The following is a 19,913-nucleotide window of genomic DNA, read 5'->3' as shown; positions in this document are numbered from 1 at the left end:
ATCAAATGAATTTATGAAATGTTTGTTTATTAAGTCTTATTACAAAATGGGCTAATTAAGTACTAATACTAATATGGGCGATTGTTAGCATACGGCATTGGGCGCCTCATCGGAGGAGGCATTCTGTTAGGCGGGGTGATCGAAATATCCAAGTAATTCCCAATCTGGAACTTCAGCTGACCAAGAGTCTTATTATCATCACCACCTCGTTGGCCAGAACATGTGACTCCTATTTCCCTCAAGCGGTATGTTGGTGATCGGGTGTCTGGGTAGACAATAGCGAAGTCAAAGTATGTTCCTTTACGACGAGTTTCTGGGTTAACCTCCTTGACAAGGGAGGTGAGTTCTCGGAGAGTGGCGTCCATCCAAGTGTAGATCTGCAGCTCATTCTGAGGTACGCTGCCGCGGACATAGTCTCCGGGGGAGTTGTGACGCCCGGTGGAACAAAACACTCTCAGCAATAGGGGACAAGTCTGAAATGATAATAAGTAATTTCATTAAAAGCACTGTAAAATGCAGGTATGGTAGGTAGGTAAGGCGTTATTTTATTACAACAAATTGATTTTAGCGTTTGTTTTACCTTTTCTCTGTCAACCGGCTTAACCTCTTCAATAGTTGTTGTAGGGTGGACCATAGATTCTAATCCTGCCATTTTCATAGCTGATAAAAGGGCAAATTTGTTGTGTTGATTATCACTTTTTGCTTTTCCTAGACTTTAATACCAGGAAACTGTATCAACAAGGGATAAATTTTTATCCAAAACAAACGCAACCAAACCACAAGCCTCACAATGATTGATCGATGACAATGACAATGTCAGTTTGACACATGGCATTGATTATTCCATAGGCAGTCTGTGATATCCCTGAAGTATTTTTAAAGCTGCGTATAGACCGGCCCAACGAACGCCCAACGATGGAGATTTATCATACATAATACAGGGCAGATTGCAGCAACGAAGGTCAACGAAACCCGTTCGTTGGTGTTCGTTTGGCCGGTCTGTACGCAGCTTAAGATAGCGTTATTGTTATTATTATAAACTCTGCCGTCTACATCGGAGTCCGATGACCATTGTCCATTCCACTGACTGTCCGATGATCGGACAGTCAATGGAATGGACTGGTCAACTGCGTGCGATACTGACATACAATCAGTATCATGTACATACTGCGCCAGTGCACAGTTTTCACCATATATTCGCTATTAAACTCTTGTAACCCGCTCGTCTCGTATGAAAAAAGCATGAATACGGAAAACGTGTGTATGCCGCCAGCCTTATTTTGTAAACCGATCTTTATTCACAGATTATATTAAAAAACTTCTATGACATTTAACATGAACTGACGTTTAGATTATGTCAGAGTTGTTTTACATTGATGTGTTGATCGATTTTCCTAAATTTACCATGGAATTTCACTTTAATTACGTATAATAAGTTAAATCGGAAAATTTCAATGCACTAAATAGTGACAAGAAGTCAATCTTTAGTATATGCCGTTTATTCTATTCTAATTATTGCATAATGTCTCACAAGGAAGACGAAGATACGTTGCAAGATGAAGATGTTTTTATTAACGAAGAGGACGGAATGCCGAACAGCCACCCTAATATCGGTAATTTTGCCCATGAAAGTGAGCCCCAGGACGAGGTAAGCGACTTCGACGATTTACCCAAGTCCGTAATCGTGACGAACATCCACAGTGAAGTGTTTGCGAGTGAGAGCCTAAAAAAGGAGCTAGAAGAACTATTTCGTACATTCTCGGACAAAGCCACTTTCCAGTGGCTGCGAAGTTTCCGTCGCTTGCGTGTGAACTACGACAGCCCGCTGGCGGCGGCGAACGCGCGCGTGCAGCTGCACTTGTTCCAGTTCTACAGCTCGAGCATCAACTGCTACTTCGCGCAGCCGGTGACGCCCGTGGCGTTCACGAGCCTGAAGCCGCCGGCGCTGACCAAGCAGTTCCTGATCTCGCCGCCGTCGAGCCCGCCCGTGGGCTGGGAGCCGCGCGCCGAGGGCGAGCCGCTGGTGAACCACGACCTGCTGGCGGCGCTGGCGACCCTCGCGCCCGGCGGCTCCTGCGAGCTCCACGCGCGCACGCCCACGCAGCCCGCCATCATCGTGCACACCGCGCTCGCTGCCGACGCGCAGCCACACATTGGAGTCAAGATACCACAGACACGCTGTCCAGAATTTTGAATCGCGTCTAAGCATAGAGTATAAAGAGTAAATTCTCAGCAACAATCTGAATTTTCATGGCCTGTGATGACTAAAAGCAGGTGTGAATGGTATTGCTTTAGTTTATTTTTCTCAAGAGTATTTTAACTTAAAGTAGCCTGTGGAGCCTCTGCAGGGTGCAGTGATAGTGTTGAATACTTCAATTATACACTCATTTGTGCAAAATTTCAACTTCACAAATTATTGTACAATCATTATTTTAGATGTTTGTGCAGGAGGATGGTAACCAAAGAATTGCAATCTCTACATGCGTTTTTGTTACTTATTTAGTGATATAGATAAAATGATTTGTTTATTTCCCAGCATTATAAATTATAGCTTTTGGTATATTTTTCTTTGACACTATTGTGTATGAGTTCAGGAACAGTGGTGCTATTTTATTGATCCCATGTATTTCTTCATAAAAATTATTTGCATGATTTGACAATAATAATAAAATAACATATCATTCAAGGTAAAATTTCAATATCTTTATGTTGTATATGAATATGTACATTCAGTGATGATGATTGAATTTGTAGAGTTTTTTTTTGTAGGTAGGTTGTTATTTTAATTTGCCTAATGTTTTTTTCTTTTCCTATCAATTTTACAATTATTGTAATTTTCATAATGTCCGGAACATATTGAATTTAATTGAATTATGTTATAAGCACATGAAGCAAATATACAATGTAAAAATTTGTAGCATGGTATTGAAATTGTGAAATGATCACAATGTAACAATTAAATAGTTAAATTTACCTGTAAATAAAAGTTTATTTTTGCAAAAGCCAAAATTAAATTAAATGTAGGTACAATATCAATGTGTCTAATACTTGACCTAAAGAAGTGTTACATCTTCATGCAATCATGCTCAAGAAGTAAAATATCTTATTCATGCTAAGTATTGTCATTTATGTCTATCTAGTCGATATGGTATTTATAAATAAATTCACTGTTATCAATTTATAAAAAACGTATTTTCAACTTCTATGTGTTTGCATATTACTACATAAACTTACTCTTCTAATTGTTAAATGTTTAAATTGACTAAACTCACACATATATATGTATGTATGTAGTTGTTATATGATAAAATAAGTACCTATACCTACCTAATTCAGTTTCGAGTTCGAATTTTTGTGTTCTGCCATTAATTTTTTGTATTAATATGGCCCAATGTTTTATTTATGTTAAGATTTACAGTCAACTTTATAAATCATGATGTACTTACATACACAAACGTTTCAAACATATTAAATTCGCAAAATTTTAATTCAAAAAGGCGTTGAACAGTGTAAGTACCTAGTTATGTGTATTTATGAAGTTGACTATACGATAATTATGTGAATAGATCCAGATGTAGGCAGTTCATTGAAACACTAGGAATTTCATATTGAATTCATGCTGGCACGTGCGTCACTCATTCCTCATTCTACACTGCTCATACAAAGTACTCTGTGCACTACTGTTTGGCGTCAGAGGTACCGATTGCATGGCTCACATATTTCGTATCATGGGGATGAGTGGAAAAAAGGGGGGGTCATTGCCCAGCAGTGGGAACTTAATAAAAAAGTCACTTGCAGGATACACCTATAATGTCGCAGTATTGTTAGAAAATCCCATATAAATATCTATCTGTAGGATTTTGGTATATTTCATTGCATGTAGAATCTACTTACCTACTTTATTTAAAATTGTTTGCTTATAAGTACTTAGATAATTTCAACCGTACTGTGATTTTAAATTATTATTTTTGGTGTAATATATAAATATATGAGTTTTAATATACATATCGTGGTTATCATTTTAAAATAAAATCCTTGATCTAAGACTGAAACCCTTTATTTTTATCATTGAAATAACGTTTTCATAGCCATTGTACGGCGTACCTATTGAACAACAAATTATTATCAGTCAGTACATTATATAATTAGGTATAGATACCTACTTGTTAGCTAATATCCAAAATAACTGCATATAAAATGCCATGTCTTTTCTTATCTTCCTAAAATTACCACAAAGTATGATTAATTATAATTATATACAGCTTAGGGTAGATGTGTGACATTATTTTAACTTAATTTCACAATAAAATATAACTTCTTACGTAATCTATATAATATCACAGCGACCAGCGACCGATCGAAGCGGAGTAGGTACTTACGATTACGTAGGTACTACTAGGTACCCTAGGTAGGTTACAAGTTATTCCCGAGCCCGAGGAAAGGGTGGATTGTTTACTAAGTTCATTAAATAACATAATTATTAGTTTGTTTCCTTTTTAATTAACTAATTGCATGTCCGTTGTAATGTTATTTTCAGTTCAAGTTACATAAATTACTTACCTAAAACCTAGGTAGGTAGGAGAAATATTTTATATACTTATAATAATATTTAGGAGTTTGTCGATACTTTACTTCATGCTGCATGAATTACAAAGCTCTATCATTCACGTGGCATATCGCCGGTATAAAGCCTACCTATATAAATATATTTAAATTAAATTAGTAAATCTCAAAAAATATAGGTAATTATTTTGCCTTAACTATGCTAAAACCTTATCATAAACGAAATACGACTGCAGCACCTCGGATTTGTCTGAATGTCTAAAGAAGGACGTGTATGTACGTAGGTATTCATTCTTATTTGTATTTGTTCCATAGTAAGTACCTACCACTAGGCTGGAAAACCTCTGTACAATGTGAAAACATCGTCTCAACCTTTCCTACTAACACTTTCTAAAGGCACCATAACCTCTGCAGTTTTATCGCTTTCAGAGTACGTTCTGTTCCTCTCCCTCCGTCCCAAGCAGCTGGTGAAGCAGGTGTCCCCCGCGCCGAACGTCTCTCCGTCCTCCAGCGACTGCGGCATCGGCTTGTCCATCGTCTCGGGCAGCACCAGGCATAGGAAGCCTGACACTATCGCCACCACCCCGAATATAATTGCAGGGATCTTCGGATTGAATGAGTCAAGCAACGTTATCAAGGGAGTCAGCGCTCCTGAAGTCCTCGCGCACATGGAGCCGAGTCCCAGCGCGGAGTTGCGCACCACCGTGGGGAACAGCTCGGCCGAGTAGTTGTATACAATCGCGAATGAGCCGGCGATGAACAGCTTCCCGACCATGACCACGGCGGTGGACAACAGGCCGCCCGACGGCACAAAGGACGCCGCGATGCACGCCGCGCCGCCCACCAGCATCATGCTGCTGATCATCGGACGACGACCCCAGATGTCCAGGAAGTATATCACCGCCGCATAGCTCGGCAACTCAACGAAGCCCATGATGGCTAAAATGAAATAGGGGTTGCCTTCCAGTTTACCCGTACTGAGCGACAGACCGTAGTATACGATCGAATTGGCGAAGAAGCAGAGGCAAATGTTAAGTGTTTTGTTTCTAAGGTTTGGAGTTTTGAACAGATCCATGACACTGGCGCTAGGAGCCTCTGCACCTTTGGATGACTCTGCTTTGCCACGAGACACCAACTGTGCGCGATCTAAACGTTCATCAGATCGATTGCATTTGAGAGCTTTCTCGACTATATCAATGGACTCCTTTACCCTACCCTGAGCCCACAGCCATCTGGGAGATTCATCCATGATCCAGATGTGAGGAATAAGAAGGAGTCCGTGGAGACCGTAAATGGTTTGTAGTAGTTGTCGATTGTCTATCAAAGCGCCCCAAGCCGCCACCAGCATGATCCCTGCAGCGAATGTGGCCTGGAACATCACCCCGCATATCGTCCGCTTGCTAGGCCCCACCAGCTCCATAGTGAGCACGAAGCCTGTGATGTAAGATCCGGCGGAACCAAAGATCCCGTACAGAAATTGGAATGCTAAAAGCGTCCAGTACTCGGGTATGTAGGCGACGAGGATGCCGAAGAGTAGTTGGAGGACAGCGGACCAGCAGAATATGATTTTCCTGCCCATCTTGTCGGCCAGGCCGCCCAGCACGACGGCGCCGGTGAACACGCCCAGCATGTAGGCGGTCTGCGCCAGCGAGCCGCGCCAGCGCTGGTCGCACACCAGGTCCCACTCGATGGCTCGCGAGGACGTGCGGTACGTCGTGTCGTACACCCACCGGTCGCACGACACTGATTCATTGTTTCTATAAATGAGACAGTTGTGCAGATCACCCGTTGGGGTTAAAGGAATCGCTGACAGTATGAGTGAAGAGTTCCACGGTGCCGTTGTGTTGTCGGTGTCTACGTTCTCTACCCAGCATCTGGAAGGAAGAAAAGGAAGATTTATAGCTAGTGAATTAGAGATCCATTTATTGGCATTTATATTAAAAGCGCCCCATCATCAAGAAATCTACCATGATACCTATAGGTATATTTTGCCTAATTTAGTTTTTTTTGACATATACCTATAGTGTACCTACTCACATACTATTAACGGTACTTACTAGGGATCGATAGTCATATTAACTCCTATACCTATTTTTATTTTATTCTTTCGATGACGATACAAAACCAATTTGACCTTCTACTCAAGGTGACGGTTCTGCGTATAGCAACAGCCACCAATTCCTAATCATAATACTTACTTATTATTTATCAATCAATTTAATAAGTGAGCGTGACGTCAGATAAGCCCAGCGCCGGCTCCGTGTTATTTTTGAATGAAGTGGATACGTTACCATTACCAATCCGGATTCCAGATTTAAACTAGGATATAGAGTTCCTATCGTGTTATTTACTCACCTCCTTGACAAAGCGTGGCAGGTACCTACTATATATTATCGCTCCTTAGGAGATGCCTCTATTTAGTGAATGGTTGTTGGCAGATGATGATAACGATTTTACCACCATCAGCCAGCTTCATATAGGTACCTATTGAGAACGTGTTCAATCCCTTATTTAGGTCTTCATATAATTTCAAGATGTCGTCGATTTAGATAGTGACTTCCAGTAGGTACTTACCGATGTATCATATTTACCTATTATAAATCATCATCATCATCATCAAAAAGGCATCTTATAGACCTGCTGAAACATGAGTGTGAAACCTTAACCTTAACAAAAATTCTTACAAACTGAAATATCAAAACAAATAGAGGGAAATATTTCTCCAAACGAGTCTTTATTCATCATTATAAAAAAAAATTAAAAATCCTTATTACTAAATAACTCAGTATAATTATTAAGTACTGTCTATTTGTAGTTATAGGTATAATAACGTACCTACGTAGGTACGTCTAGTTTGTTTGTTGGAAAGTTGCTCAAACTTATTTTTAATATGATTGGTATGGTATAAATTATTATCAGTTTAAGTAGGTACCTATTTAATTAGGTAGGCTATGCAAGCATAAATAAATTTTCACTGGTTTGTATTTATTATTGGGAGAAAAGAGTCAGGAACGTGAGGTAGGTACCTACACAGATTCACGTGTTGCACTACTGGTTGATAATAACTATTGCTACATTGATGTAAAGCTAATTCACTTTAAAACAGAATAACTACTTATAAGTACTTACTAGACTTACTATGTAGATAGGATTTAGCGATAGACAGATAAACAAAGCAAACAAAACAATCTTAATTATAAGTAGTTAGATTCCTATTAAAAACTGCACTTATTTTAAAATAAGTAGTGTACAAGTCTATCCTCCGGATGACTAGGACATTTTCACTGTATGTTATAGGTAGGTATTTATGGCATATAACAGATAAATTCACATGTCTGACTAGATTAACTTGTTAACAATCATAACAGTAACTAGCTAAATGCAAGATCAGATCAATATTTATCTATTTTAAGATAAGGCTTTAATCGAGAAAATTATGAATGATAAAATACTTATAAGTATTTGTAAACAAAATTCAAAAGTATAAAATGGCAAGTAATCAGTCGTTAAATCTTACAATCACCTTCGTAAATTAACAGTGTAAAAACATGCACTAATAGAGAGATAACTATGTAGTTTATAGCTGCTTATAAATTCGAGAGATCAGAAATTTGATTTCTGAAGAAGTCTTATCATTACACAACAAATTCGTTCTTAACCTTATAAATTATGACTAAGATTCTGACGATGGTCTTAACCCTATAATCCGATTCACGTAACTTAACCAAACATATTGTCAACACAGCAGCTCCTAAGACGAAAATAGTTATAATTTTTGTCGATGCCACGTTGCATTCACTCATATGCATCTGCTGTTGGCTAAAAGAAACACATTAGAAATAAAAAAATAGAATTGAAAAATGTCACGATAATTTGGTGAAGTTACGTGCACCAAACTCTACTATGACTTCTCGAGCGGCTCCAGCGGGACCATGGTCTCGGGCAGGTCCGCCGGCTCTTCATCCTCGCTCATGCGCCGCCCGCTGCAGTTCGTGAAGCAGGTGTCCCCCACCCCGAACCGCTCCCCGTCCTCGATGGACTGCGGCAGACTCCGGCCCACCGTCTCCGGGAGCAGAAACGTCGACACACCCGACGCCAGAGCCAGGAAACCGAACAAAACTGTAGGAATCTTAGGATTCAGCGTGTCCAGCAAACTTATCAATGGCGTCAACGCCCCCGATATACAAGCGAACATGTTTCCGAGACCGATACCCGAGCTACGGACCACTGTCGGGAACAGCTCAGCAGAATACTTGTAGATGATGGAGTACGAACCAGATATAAACAATTTTCCTAACATAACGACGCCAGTTGCAGATGTGGAACCCAACGGCAGTGAAGCCACGACTAGACAAGAGAGGCCACCTAACAACATCATTGAACTAATTAGAGCCCTGTGACCGACACGATCTAAGAAATACAGAATAACAATGTAAGCCGGAAGCTCAACGACTCCTAGTAGGAAAACTATGAAGTAAGGATTTCCATTGAGCTTTCCGGAGTTCAGAGAAAGGCCGTAGTAGACCACTGAATTGGCAAACCAGCAACCGCATATTATGAGAGTTTTCTTCAGCATATTGGGAGTCTTGAACAGATCCCATGTCCCGGCGGATGATTCATCCGTGTACTTGGCACACGTGGCTTTGCAATGAGACACCAGCGCGGGAGTATCAATTGCTTCTTCAACTTTGTTCCATCTCAACGCTTTCTCGATAATAGCGACAGATTCACGCGCACGACCTTGCGCCCACAACCACCGCGGAGATTCATCCATCAAGAAAATATGAGGCAGTAAGATAGCAGAGTGTAACCCGTACAAAAGTTGCAAATAAAATCGGTTATCAATGAGATAACCCCACGCAGCGACTAGCATAATAGCGACAGCAAACATGACTTGGAAGGTGACCCCGCAGATGGTTCGTTTGCTCGGCCCCACGAGTTCCATTGTCAAGACAAACCCGGCCAAGTAGGAGCCTTGTCCGAAAACTCCGTACAGGAATCTTACAGCGACGAAGACGGGATAGGTGGTGGTGAAGGCGACGGCAACGCCGAAAACTAATTGCATGACGCCGGCGAGGATGTAGATGGTCTTCCTGCCGAACTTGTCGCAGAGTCTGCCGAGGATGAGGGAACCGGCGACCACTCCGAACATGTAGGCGGTCTGCGCGGTGGCGCCCATCCAGCGGCGGCTGCACACGAAGTCCCACTCGACGGCGCGGGAGGAGGTGTAGTACTGGGTGTCGTAGACCCATGAGGAGCATGACTGGAGGGTGTTATTGTCTGAGAGGACCTGGCAGGAGTCCAGCTTGCCGTGCGGGTCCAGGGGGATGGCATCCAGCACTGCTGAGGAGTTCCACGGCTCCGTATAGTTGGCCGAGTCCACGCCGTCTAGAGCGCACCTGGAATAGTTATACAGGATGTTAAGTTTAGAATTAATTTTATTATTGATTTTAAATTGTGCTTGTCTTGGTGCTGATGCTAACTGTGCGTGAATTTCAGAACACTTGCAGAATACTTATTTCGTTACAGTGCAGTGGTGCATTTAAATAAGCAGTGCGAAGTTTAATTACTCAGCTATTTATTGTGAAAATAATTGTAACTACAAACTATTTTCGTGCACATCGAGCAGGTATATGTTTATTAGTTGTAACGCCTTGTCCCAGTTGTCCCTATACATAGAACAGCCAAGTGTTATTAAGTTACATACATTTCTACAGACCTATCTACAATGTTTTAAATAAATAATATTTTATTAAGCCCCTCTCTCAAACAAAACAGAAAATCAGTTTTTTTGTAGAGTCCAATTCTGCACCAATTTAAAGTGTTACCTACCAATAATATATCTATTGTTCATGTTAGCTTTCCCCCCTGTAACCATATACCGCGCATAAATCCCAATACCTTCCATATTAGCAAGTAGCTGATGATTATAGGTAAGTATACTTAAGTAAGTAAAAGTTAGTGCATGCTAAACCAAAGCTTTCTACATTTTATTCATATTTCAAATCCGTGGTAATAATATAATAGTAATAAAAAATTATACTTACAGTCTGACACCAAATAAAAGTAAAAATCCAAAAACTTACCTCTATAAAAGTTCAAACCACCACAACCGTAAATATGAAGAAAACTCACTCATAGATACCATTTATTATTCCAAATAAAACCACTCATATGGGCCGATCGAGAAGGTGATTGTAAGAAATTCATCATTGGACTCATCGATGATCCTGCGATGAATTTCTTACAGAAATAACCAATAATGCATTATATCCTAAGTACATACTTAAACTTACTTAAAGAAGCCCTCACCGTATTGCATATAATTTAATACACTTTAAATAAATACCCAAGAAATCACTGAGCAAATCGCATTTATATTATATGCCAAAATCATGAAAACCACTAACTTTTATGTAGATTTACTTTAATTAACCATAGACCATTTAATTAACCATATTTATTCAAGCCATAAATACCCATTACCCATCACATTTTGTACAAAAACATGCTTTTATACATAATTCTTATACAAAATGTATAAGACCTACTTACTGATATTTTTATTACAGTATCTAGGTACTCTATTTACCAAAATATTTACAGCAGTATAGTTAAGTAACTCTAACCGCCATGGCCTGTATGATGAGAATAATGTGAAGCATTGTTTTGTTATAAGTAGAAGCCTATCCTACTATGTAGTAAGTGGTAAGTACTGATTTATTTACTCCAATAAAATAACCAGAGAAAAATAACCATGATCCTTATGATACCATACTGTATTAACTACATTCCTGCCACAAAATGCTTACTTAATTAAAATTTCATTTGACTCAAACTCGTAGTTATGTAGAAGTTCTACATAACTTCTACTGTAGAACATAAAAGCGAACAAATTTTGTGGCAAGATTATGGCTATACAGAACCGCTATCCCTTCCCCCCACTGTGTTATCTCCAAGAGTGAGCAAGACATACCTATGGTCGGGGACTGCGGCGACGGTGACCAGCGACAGCATGTGCATGCCGGCGGTCAGGGCCGACAAGATGTGCAGGAAGAACTGGAAGCCCTGGTAACGACCGAAGTCACCTGGAAGTGGACAAAATGTTCTTTGTTACATCGGTGATACTGAAAAGACCGGGTAATGTAATTGTGGGTCCATTTAATATCCGGTAATCCATCTCATAGACAGCCATCCGACCTCAAGCTAGGCAGAGCCTATTATATGGGTATTGGACAGCTGATATAATCTACATAAATAGATAGGTACCTAATAACACCCAAGACCTGATGACAAATATCTGCCTCGGCCGGGGATCGAACCTGAGACCTTGGCATAGCAGACAGGGTCACTAACCACTGCACCATTCGGTCGTCATTTAAAAATAATATCTGAAAAGTCTGAAAGTGTATAAATAGAAGATTTATGTAAACAACACCTGAAATCAATGCCTGAAAAACACAAATACTTATATTTTGGCAGGTAATTCATGGATCAATGGATGTTGAAACAATAATAACAGAGTGAAGTGGTAGAGACATATTCAGAAATAAAAACGTACAAAGCAGAGATCATGTGAACAGCAAAAATACTTTTTGTTAAAGTACCCACTCGGGTTTACGTAGGTACGTACTGTTTACCAAACATAAAATATGAAGTAAAATATGCTTTTGCGTTGGACAAGAGCCAACAGTAGTAAGTTCAGAAATGTCAAAATGAAAATGGGTCACGCAACTCACGCACACGCACGATTCTGGACAAGAAAAGCTTTGACATGCATTTTGTTTGTTTCATAGTTTTCAGAATGTGATAATCTTAAGAAGGCGGCCTGGACCGGGGTAGAAGGTAGTAGGTAAGTGAGCTAGACCATGCTCTACATTTTCTCATACTTACTTACCAAGACCTAGAGACCTATTTACACCATCGTCAATCATCGTCAACACATAATTATGTAAGTACTTTCTTACATTTACCTATTTAAAACACTTATTTTTTCCCACTGCTAGGCAAAGGCCTCCCGATTTTTCTTCCAGACCATCTGATCCGGTGCAACTTAGTCCAATCATAGGCAAATTTGTCCAAGTCGTCCCGCTATCGCCAAAATATTTAATCTTTACATTTGCCTCACTGCGGGTTTGCGGCCAATGGTTCACGAAAATCAATAATATCGACTAATTAGTTTATAGAGATAATCCAATTGCTTAATCATCTTTAAGTAAATAGAACAAACCTAATTACTAACTTAAAATTTTGGAGCCTCAGAAAAAGCCTCGGCTTTTGAAAAATCGATTGTGATTTTTACAATTTTACTGTAAATGTAATGTTTAAAAATATAATTAAAGGCAGTAATTTATAGAAAGACTGAAAGAACCTGAATAATTTACATACATTTCACGGTCACTGTATTCAATGAGTGAGTACCTACTTATAATATTCGACCATGTTGACCCCAACGAGTCACCGCTTATCACTGGTTCATTAAAATAACCCTATAAATATAAGTAGATGTAATAAGAACCTCGATACCAATTGAAAATTACCAGTCAACTTAACAAATTTACATCATCGACGCCTATTTATAAACAAAACAGCGCGTTATAGGCACGACCTTGTGGACGCAATGAAAATGTAAATTCACTCATCACGCGACAGTGACGCAGTCGCTCTCACAAGTGGGACATTCGAACAGGATCATCTGATTGTGTTAATTAAATTAAACGGTTAACGATTTGATTTCATTAAACACTACTTAGCTGTCCCCGCTAGCTTTGTTTCGCCCTGAGGTTTCGCCTTAAATCTTTTCCCTTGAAGGATGTAACCCCCCGTCCTTGTCTCTCTCTGTGTCCCCCGTATTGAACAGCAATAAGGTTTTATCCTGAAAATTATTCCGATATATATGTCGTTGTTAAGTTATGCGCTTGAATACACATTTAGGGATGCACTTTTTATTTTTTTAGATTACCTCAAAATTTATATATTAATTAATATAATAGTATAATTCTTGTTTTTACTGTTTACATAGGTGTTTTACCATTGTCGAGTTCGGTAGAGACCATAGAAGTTACTCAACGGTAGAGACTAAAAATACTTATATTTTCGTATGATATGGATCCAAAAAACCCAATCTTGTTTAAACGAATTGTACAATAATAGGCCATGCATGACTGTACCTAATTAATATGACGAGAAGACATCATGTGGTACTTACATGTAAGCACATACCAAGAAGCTGGCTGGCAGCAATTTGAGCGAATTGCACCTAAATACCTGCGTCTGCGCAGGCCAGCAATGAAGATCGTTTACGCCAATGAGCCGTCTTAAGTCTACTCCATCCGTCTAGACTAGATCACTAATAGTCACTTGTCCTTCATCTAGACATCCGCAGCTTAAAGATAAATATCAATAGTAATCCAAAATCAAAGTGAAATTCGGTCATGCAACCTTCTACATTCAGTCGGATTGGGTTGGTAAAGCATCAGACATGTCCATTATCCGTGGACTAGTCAATCCATTCACCACGGCGACAGAACCTAGTCTAGATCTCATATTCATTTTTCACGGATACGCTAAGGAGGCAACGCACTGTAATAGGCTAGCTGATGCATTATTCTGCCAGCCATAGTTTGTTGTGGTGATGTGTAAAGGCTTATGAAAAGCATAACAATCAAGTTTACCAATTATCTACTGACTTTTCTTTGGGCATTTTCTTTTGCAATGCCTTTAGCTGTCTGTGTTTTAATTTTTGTATACTGTACCTACATACTTAGTACATAAAAGGATACAATAACCCGAAACGGGGCCCCGACTATAATTTTTTTTCTGTACAACAGTCAGTTTTACTATGTGGTATCATTTTTCAGAAGCATGTAATATTTTTTTATTATTAACCGTTTTCGAAATATTCATATTTTTTACCTACTTTTATAACGAAATAATACCATGTTCTCATTAGTTACAGGCTCATTAGTGCCAATGATGTCATACCAGGTCTAGATTTCACCTTGATTAAGTAACTTGGTAAGTACTTAATAGGTAGTAGTAGTAATATAAAAGTAAATAGTTAGGTACTTAAAAATTGTTTATTATAAATTAATAATGATTAATCGTTTTGAAAGATAGGTCACGAATGTGATTATATCTGATTAAAATAAACGATTTCAGATTTGCGTTGCAGCACTTGTACCGTGTTATCAATGTTATAAATTGTATCAAGTATTACGATTGATTACATAAAGTACAAACAGACAATAAAAGAGATAACACGACGTAACACCAATATTTTGTGGTTCAAGATATTAAATTATAATACAGTATAATGTGATAGTTACTAGCACATAGTTACGAGTAAGTACCTAAATGTCAATGCACTATTGATTACGATTCATGCTGCTATTTATCTCTCTGGTCGACCCTATCTGTATACAGTAAGCAGGTACCTTACAGATACGTGTATAAATATATATGTAGGGTCGCAAGGCCGTACCCAGGTAGGAGCAGGGGGGGCAGCTGCCCCCCCCCCCCCCTAGAAGATAAAATAAACGTAAATTTTCCTGCCAAGTGGGAATTATAAACATGTTACTGACTGTGCGCAATATGAAGTGTTGGAAACAAACTACCTATCTTTTCTTTTTAGTCACATATTTTGATTTAATATTCTTTTATCTATAATGTTTCAATATAACCCGACCGACCATCATAACGGAACAGGTATGAGCTGCCCCCCCTGCCCCCCTAGCTGAAATCCTGGGTACGCCCTTGTAGGGTCGTGATTAACTTATCTACACAGGGTGGGAAAACAAGTCGAGCCGTGGTAGAGGGACACTCCTTACGACTCGCTGACCCATATTTTAAACCTACACCAGATACAATACATTAGTTAAGTTTTGAAATGTGTTGCTAAGCAGAAAACACGGCCCGATTTTTGTAACTATTATTAATAAAGTTTGGAGATTATGAATACGAAAGAGATTAAAAACTATGGAGGAAAGGTCAAATGGCGTCACACAATGCTCAAAGCCAACACCAACTAAAAACAAAATTAGGAAGAAGATGATGCTATTATTTTCAGTTACTGTGAGAGTGCATTACGATTGCATCCATTTAAAATTTTACACAGCCACTCAATTTATTGTACACTAACCAACCTTTTCAGCCTTTATTTATTCAATTTGCAGAATCACATTTAATATCCTAGTCAGTATACCACATATTAGCATGAACGTGTGAATTGGCCTTGATCCGCGACGTCTGCCTTGTATTCTTCAGCGTATATTTTACATAATTTATGTACTTCCTCCGATGTTATCGGTCGCCATAAGTGTAAAGTTATTTTTACTTTGATAACGTGATCAACGTGTTGATATTAGGGAAGGATATGGAAACCTTGGAGTTATCCTATGTAGATTTTATAGTTCAGTAAGAAATAATTTTGTGTTGTTTCAGGGCTATTATGTAATGTATGTAATAATGTATGTATCTATAAGTAAGCAGGATCAACGCAAATAATACTTACAAATACACTGAAAAAGCTATTAGAAAAGTTCGCTTAAGCATGTTAGTTTGGAAAAAACTAGAACACTTTGGACACCTACTAAAATGTAAGAAGACCAACTAATGCTGAAAAAGTGCTGAAAGGCCGAAATAAATCCCTTGAGGTCGTCCTACTACGTGCTACGTTCCATTTAATAATCAGCCCAGTTTCTGGCGATGGTGACCTTTCCTTTGACCCGACACATAAAATACCAGCGTCTGTTTAAATATGGGTCTAATATACATAAAAAGAACAAAATATAATTAGGTATGTACCTAGGTACCTACCTACAATATAAAATGTATAATATATTTATTCCGATAATTTTAATGATGTGTTGTATATTATCAGGATTCTCGTTATTAACTATATTATTTATTTTATGTATAGTTAGTCTAGTCTAGTACACTCACGGGCAATGAAACAGTTCCACTTACAAAATGTAGACACCAAATGGCATAATTTTTTTAAATCATTTAATAGCAAAATGGAACAAAATCTTATGTTTTTAGTTGGTCATATTCTGATGTGCCGATAAATGTACTTTAATATTGTAGAAGTCGTTAGTTATATCCGTTTGACAGTAATTTGGTGATTTTATGAATGGAATTTTTTCATTGCCCGTGAGTGTATAATTCTATTGAAAAGTCAATAAAACTATTTATGAAACCTATATAGGTAGGTTATGTAGGTGATAAATGCCTCTACAATATTTAGCACTAAAGGTAGACACTCTATTGTCTAAACTCTAACTAATGTAAAGAAATGCATTTTCAGTTTCCATACTTAAAGTTTGCTGTTTTGGCAGTGACGATGGACGGCGGTGTCTCAACTTTATGCCAAGTTTTACCCAACTACAGTTTTTTGCATTGATTTTTCACTGCAGTATACCTAGTTGTACTTATTATACAAGAACTAGGCTGTAACCCAAAAAACTGTGGCGTTATATAATTATTTTTCGTGTGCAGCTACTTAACCTCGTACCTTATTTATACAATAGGGCAATTTTTACGTTTTATTTGTTGAAAGATTTTAATGGTCAGGGACATGATAAAGGTTTTTTAACCACTTATTATCAAAGTTGAACTTCATACTTAAACTTTTCTTTTTTAACTTGTTAACTCCTTGCTTGTCCATGTTCTTATTGTAAACGGTAACAATTAAGTTTCGATATCGTAATGTTTGAACATGATGTAAGCAGATGTATGAAGTGATAGTTATTGAACCGAACATACCTGTAGTATGTTCGGTTCAATAACTATCACTTCAGCCTTTTTGTGTCACACTCACATTAATGTAGGTAAGTACGTCTGCGCCCGCGCCGCTCACCCAACGATGAAACTTAATCAATTATTATCACTGCAGCATTGTTCTTCAAAGAAACAATAACTTTGTAAGTGCTACAGTAAAAAAAGAAGACTAAAATCTAATTATCATGTTCATTCAGTGTTTTTTGTCTGTCCACTTTTTTGTCTCACAAATTGACGTGCCGCATTATGTAGAGATTCAAAATAACAAAAAGAAACATTCCCAATTTCAGACTGTGTCAACGACCGCAAGCGTATTCGCGAAAGCTCATGGAACATGCGGTGAACGAAGGTGGGTCATTCACATAAAATTCTGGAGCATGTGATTCCATATGGTAGAGTCAACGTGGTCACTTACCGAGCTTCGCCATCATGTCTTCTAGCGCTTGATCCTTGTCCATGTTTGCGTGTGTGTGTGTTCCTCGTGTATAATCCTGGTTTCAGTGATAACTGTGGGTACACTGCGATGTTTTGGTCGTGGCGCGCATGTGCGGGAGAGCGTGCGCCGAGCTGGCGTGCCGGCTGTCGGACGAATGGACGCGCGCTCGCCCCGACACCGCCACACTTGTGCGAAAAAACACGATCGGCCTCTTATCTCCACATTAGCTCACACATAATCACCTCGACGTATTACATACGTAGCTATAGTGTAGTAAAACGCGAAGCCCTCAGTGGCCTAGTACTTAAAATATGTACTAATAAAATCCGCAGGATATCTTATCAGTTATAGAGAATAGAAATGCAGTTCAGTGACTGAGCGGAGTGGCCACACTAATTAGCCGTCGAATAAGTATCGATAAAGTTATATCACTGAATGTAAACTGAGTATTGTACTATTGAACTCATTATGATAATGCTGACCCTATTTGTATCTAAGTATAGTTAATCATAAGAAGGGTAAACCGGGGGCAACAGTGACAGGCGACAAATATTCAAATTGAAATACTGAATTTTTATTTGTGAGGTTGGCGTGCACTGGAATAGCCACGGCATGATCTATTGTGTGACGTGTGATTTCAGTGACGCCGCGCTGGCGACGACGGGGGCGGTAGTGGTGATGATGGTTTCAGTAAAGTGACCAGCTGTTACAACTTACAATATTTTTTTCAGAAGCAAAGTTACTTTCTATCGTAATATTCATCGTGCATTAGTTTGTTTTCATTATCATATTCCTATTATGGATTAAGTCACTGCTAGATAGTTAACTAGATAGGTTTTATTTTTCCGTTCTGTAATATTTTATCATATAAATAATTCGATGATTTTTTTGAAATGCTACTTCGTTGAAATGATGCTATGGTCCTCGTTCTACCCAACTATTAGTGGATAAATGATATACTTATCGGTATTTAAACACTCTGTTATCAACTACTAAGCAGATACATTTATTATAACTCCATATACCTATAAAAATTATAATAATAAAAAGAATTCGGTTAAAAACCGTTTACTACCTTCGTACTTACATTTTTTTTCAGGTAAGTAAGTAGGTAGTAATGCAAAGTCCACGCTGAATATTTTAGTAAGTAGATAAACTCACACAGCAGTTAAATATCGTAACTACAGTTAAATTGTATGATTTATAAGTTACACAAACTTAAGTTTTCTTTTGTCTTTTTACACATATTGTTCAGAAATTTCACTAAGAATCCATTAAGTTAGTAGCAAAGTAAATTTATACAAATACGGTTTTACATGATAAACTATCATGAAGTATGAAAGTCAGTATAGGCAATTAATAATGACCTACCTTAACAGTTTATGGTTACGTAACCTCCTATATAGATTAACCTTGGCTTAGATAGTAGCGAAACCGTAGCGATTATTTAATCACCATTATTTAAAGAGTACTTAAGTGTTTTAGTTTTGTACTCATAGCCTTTAGTGAATAGACTGCCTGTAGTTGATGGAGAACTCATTCCTCGTAGCATAATCATCATAATCATCAGCCAATGATCATCCACTGCTGGACATAGGCCTCTGCCAAGGAGCGCCACAACACTCGGTCCTCGGCCTTCCTCATCCAGCCAGTACCGGCTACCCGCCTAAAGTCGCCGGTACAGCGAGCATGCTGAGGGCGTCCCACTCAAGAACTCGTCTACCCCAACGGTTATCGGTTCTTCGGCAGATATGACCAATCCACTGCCACTTCCGCTTGCATATTTTGACAGCTATGTCGGTAACCTTAGTCCTCTGATGGATAACCTCATTTCTGATACGATCCGAGAAACCCCAAGCATAGGTCTCTCCATATCACGCTGAGCTACGTAGCAAAATACTGGGTTTTTATTATAATATTGTTATTTTGATTTTATACACACATAAATAACAGGTATATTTATGTATGTATAAATATTTCCATTAATAAATACCTCTTTGACAAAAAGTGACGCACTCAAAGCAGTTTTCTCGTTTATGTTAATAATGCGGCAGCTATTTTAGTATTAAGTACTGAAGTAAGTAACTATTTTTCTTATTTTAGGATATTTATTTACCTACCTGTTATATTTTTT

The 19,913-nt window shown here is 38.5% G+C and overlaps 3 protein-coding genes across 4 annotated transcripts; 1 reads left to right on the top strand and 2 right to left on the bottom strand.

Moving 5' to 3' along the window:
• Window positions 1–3: 3 nt before the first annotated feature.
• Window positions 4–807, bottom strand: LOC105386974 (histone deacetylase complex subunit SAP18). Its single transcript, XM_011557629.3, has 2 exons — window positions 581–807; window positions 4–473 (listed from the first exon to the last, which is right to left on the bottom strand). Exons 1-2 carry the CDS (start codon window positions 656–658, stop codon window positions 69–71), a joined length of 483 nt encoding a protein of 160 aa, XP_011555931.1. The 5' UTR covers window positions 659–807; the 3' UTR covers window positions 4–68.
• A 538-nt stretch (window positions 808–1,345) lies between these two features.
• LOC105386973 (protein sarah) lies at window positions 1,346–4,005 on the top strand. Its single transcript, XM_038113270.2, has one exon. It carries the CDS (start codon window positions 1,523–1,525, stop codon window positions 2,192–2,194), a length of 672 nt encoding a protein of 223 aa, XP_037969198.2. The 5' UTR covers window positions 1,346–1,522; the 3' UTR covers window positions 2,195–4,005.
• A 36-nt stretch (window positions 4,006–4,041) lies between these two features.
• On the bottom strand, window positions 4,042–18,199 carry LOC105386972 (organic cation transporter protein). 2 transcript variants are annotated; one of them, XM_011557626.3, is made up of 3 exons: window positions 17,759–18,173; window positions 11,540–11,651; window positions 4,042–6,437 (listed from the first exon to the last, which is right to left on the bottom strand). In XM_011557626.3, exons 1-3 carry the CDS (start codon window positions 17,799–17,801, stop codon window positions 4,931–4,933), a joined length of 1,662 nt encoding a protein of 553 aa, XP_011555928.3. In that variant the 5' UTR covers window positions 17,802–18,173; the 3' UTR covers window positions 4,042–4,930. The 2 variants fall into 2 exon arrangements, with proteins under 2 accessions (XP_011555928.3, XP_037969197.2); XM_038113269.2 differs by having other exon boundaries at window positions 6,361–9,962; window positions 17,759–18,199.
• Between the last annotated feature and the right edge of the window lie 1,714 nt (window positions 18,200–19,913).

The sequence above is a fragment of the Plutella xylostella genome, chromosome 23 (assembly GCF_932276165.1).
Source record: "Plutella xylostella chromosome 23, ilPluXylo3.1, whole genome shotgun sequence".
NCBI lineage: Eukaryota > Metazoa > Arthropoda > Insecta > Lepidoptera > Plutellidae > Plutella > Plutella xylostella.
Note: the sequence above shows the minus strand (reverse complement) of the source record. Positions and strands in the feature narration are given on the sequence as shown.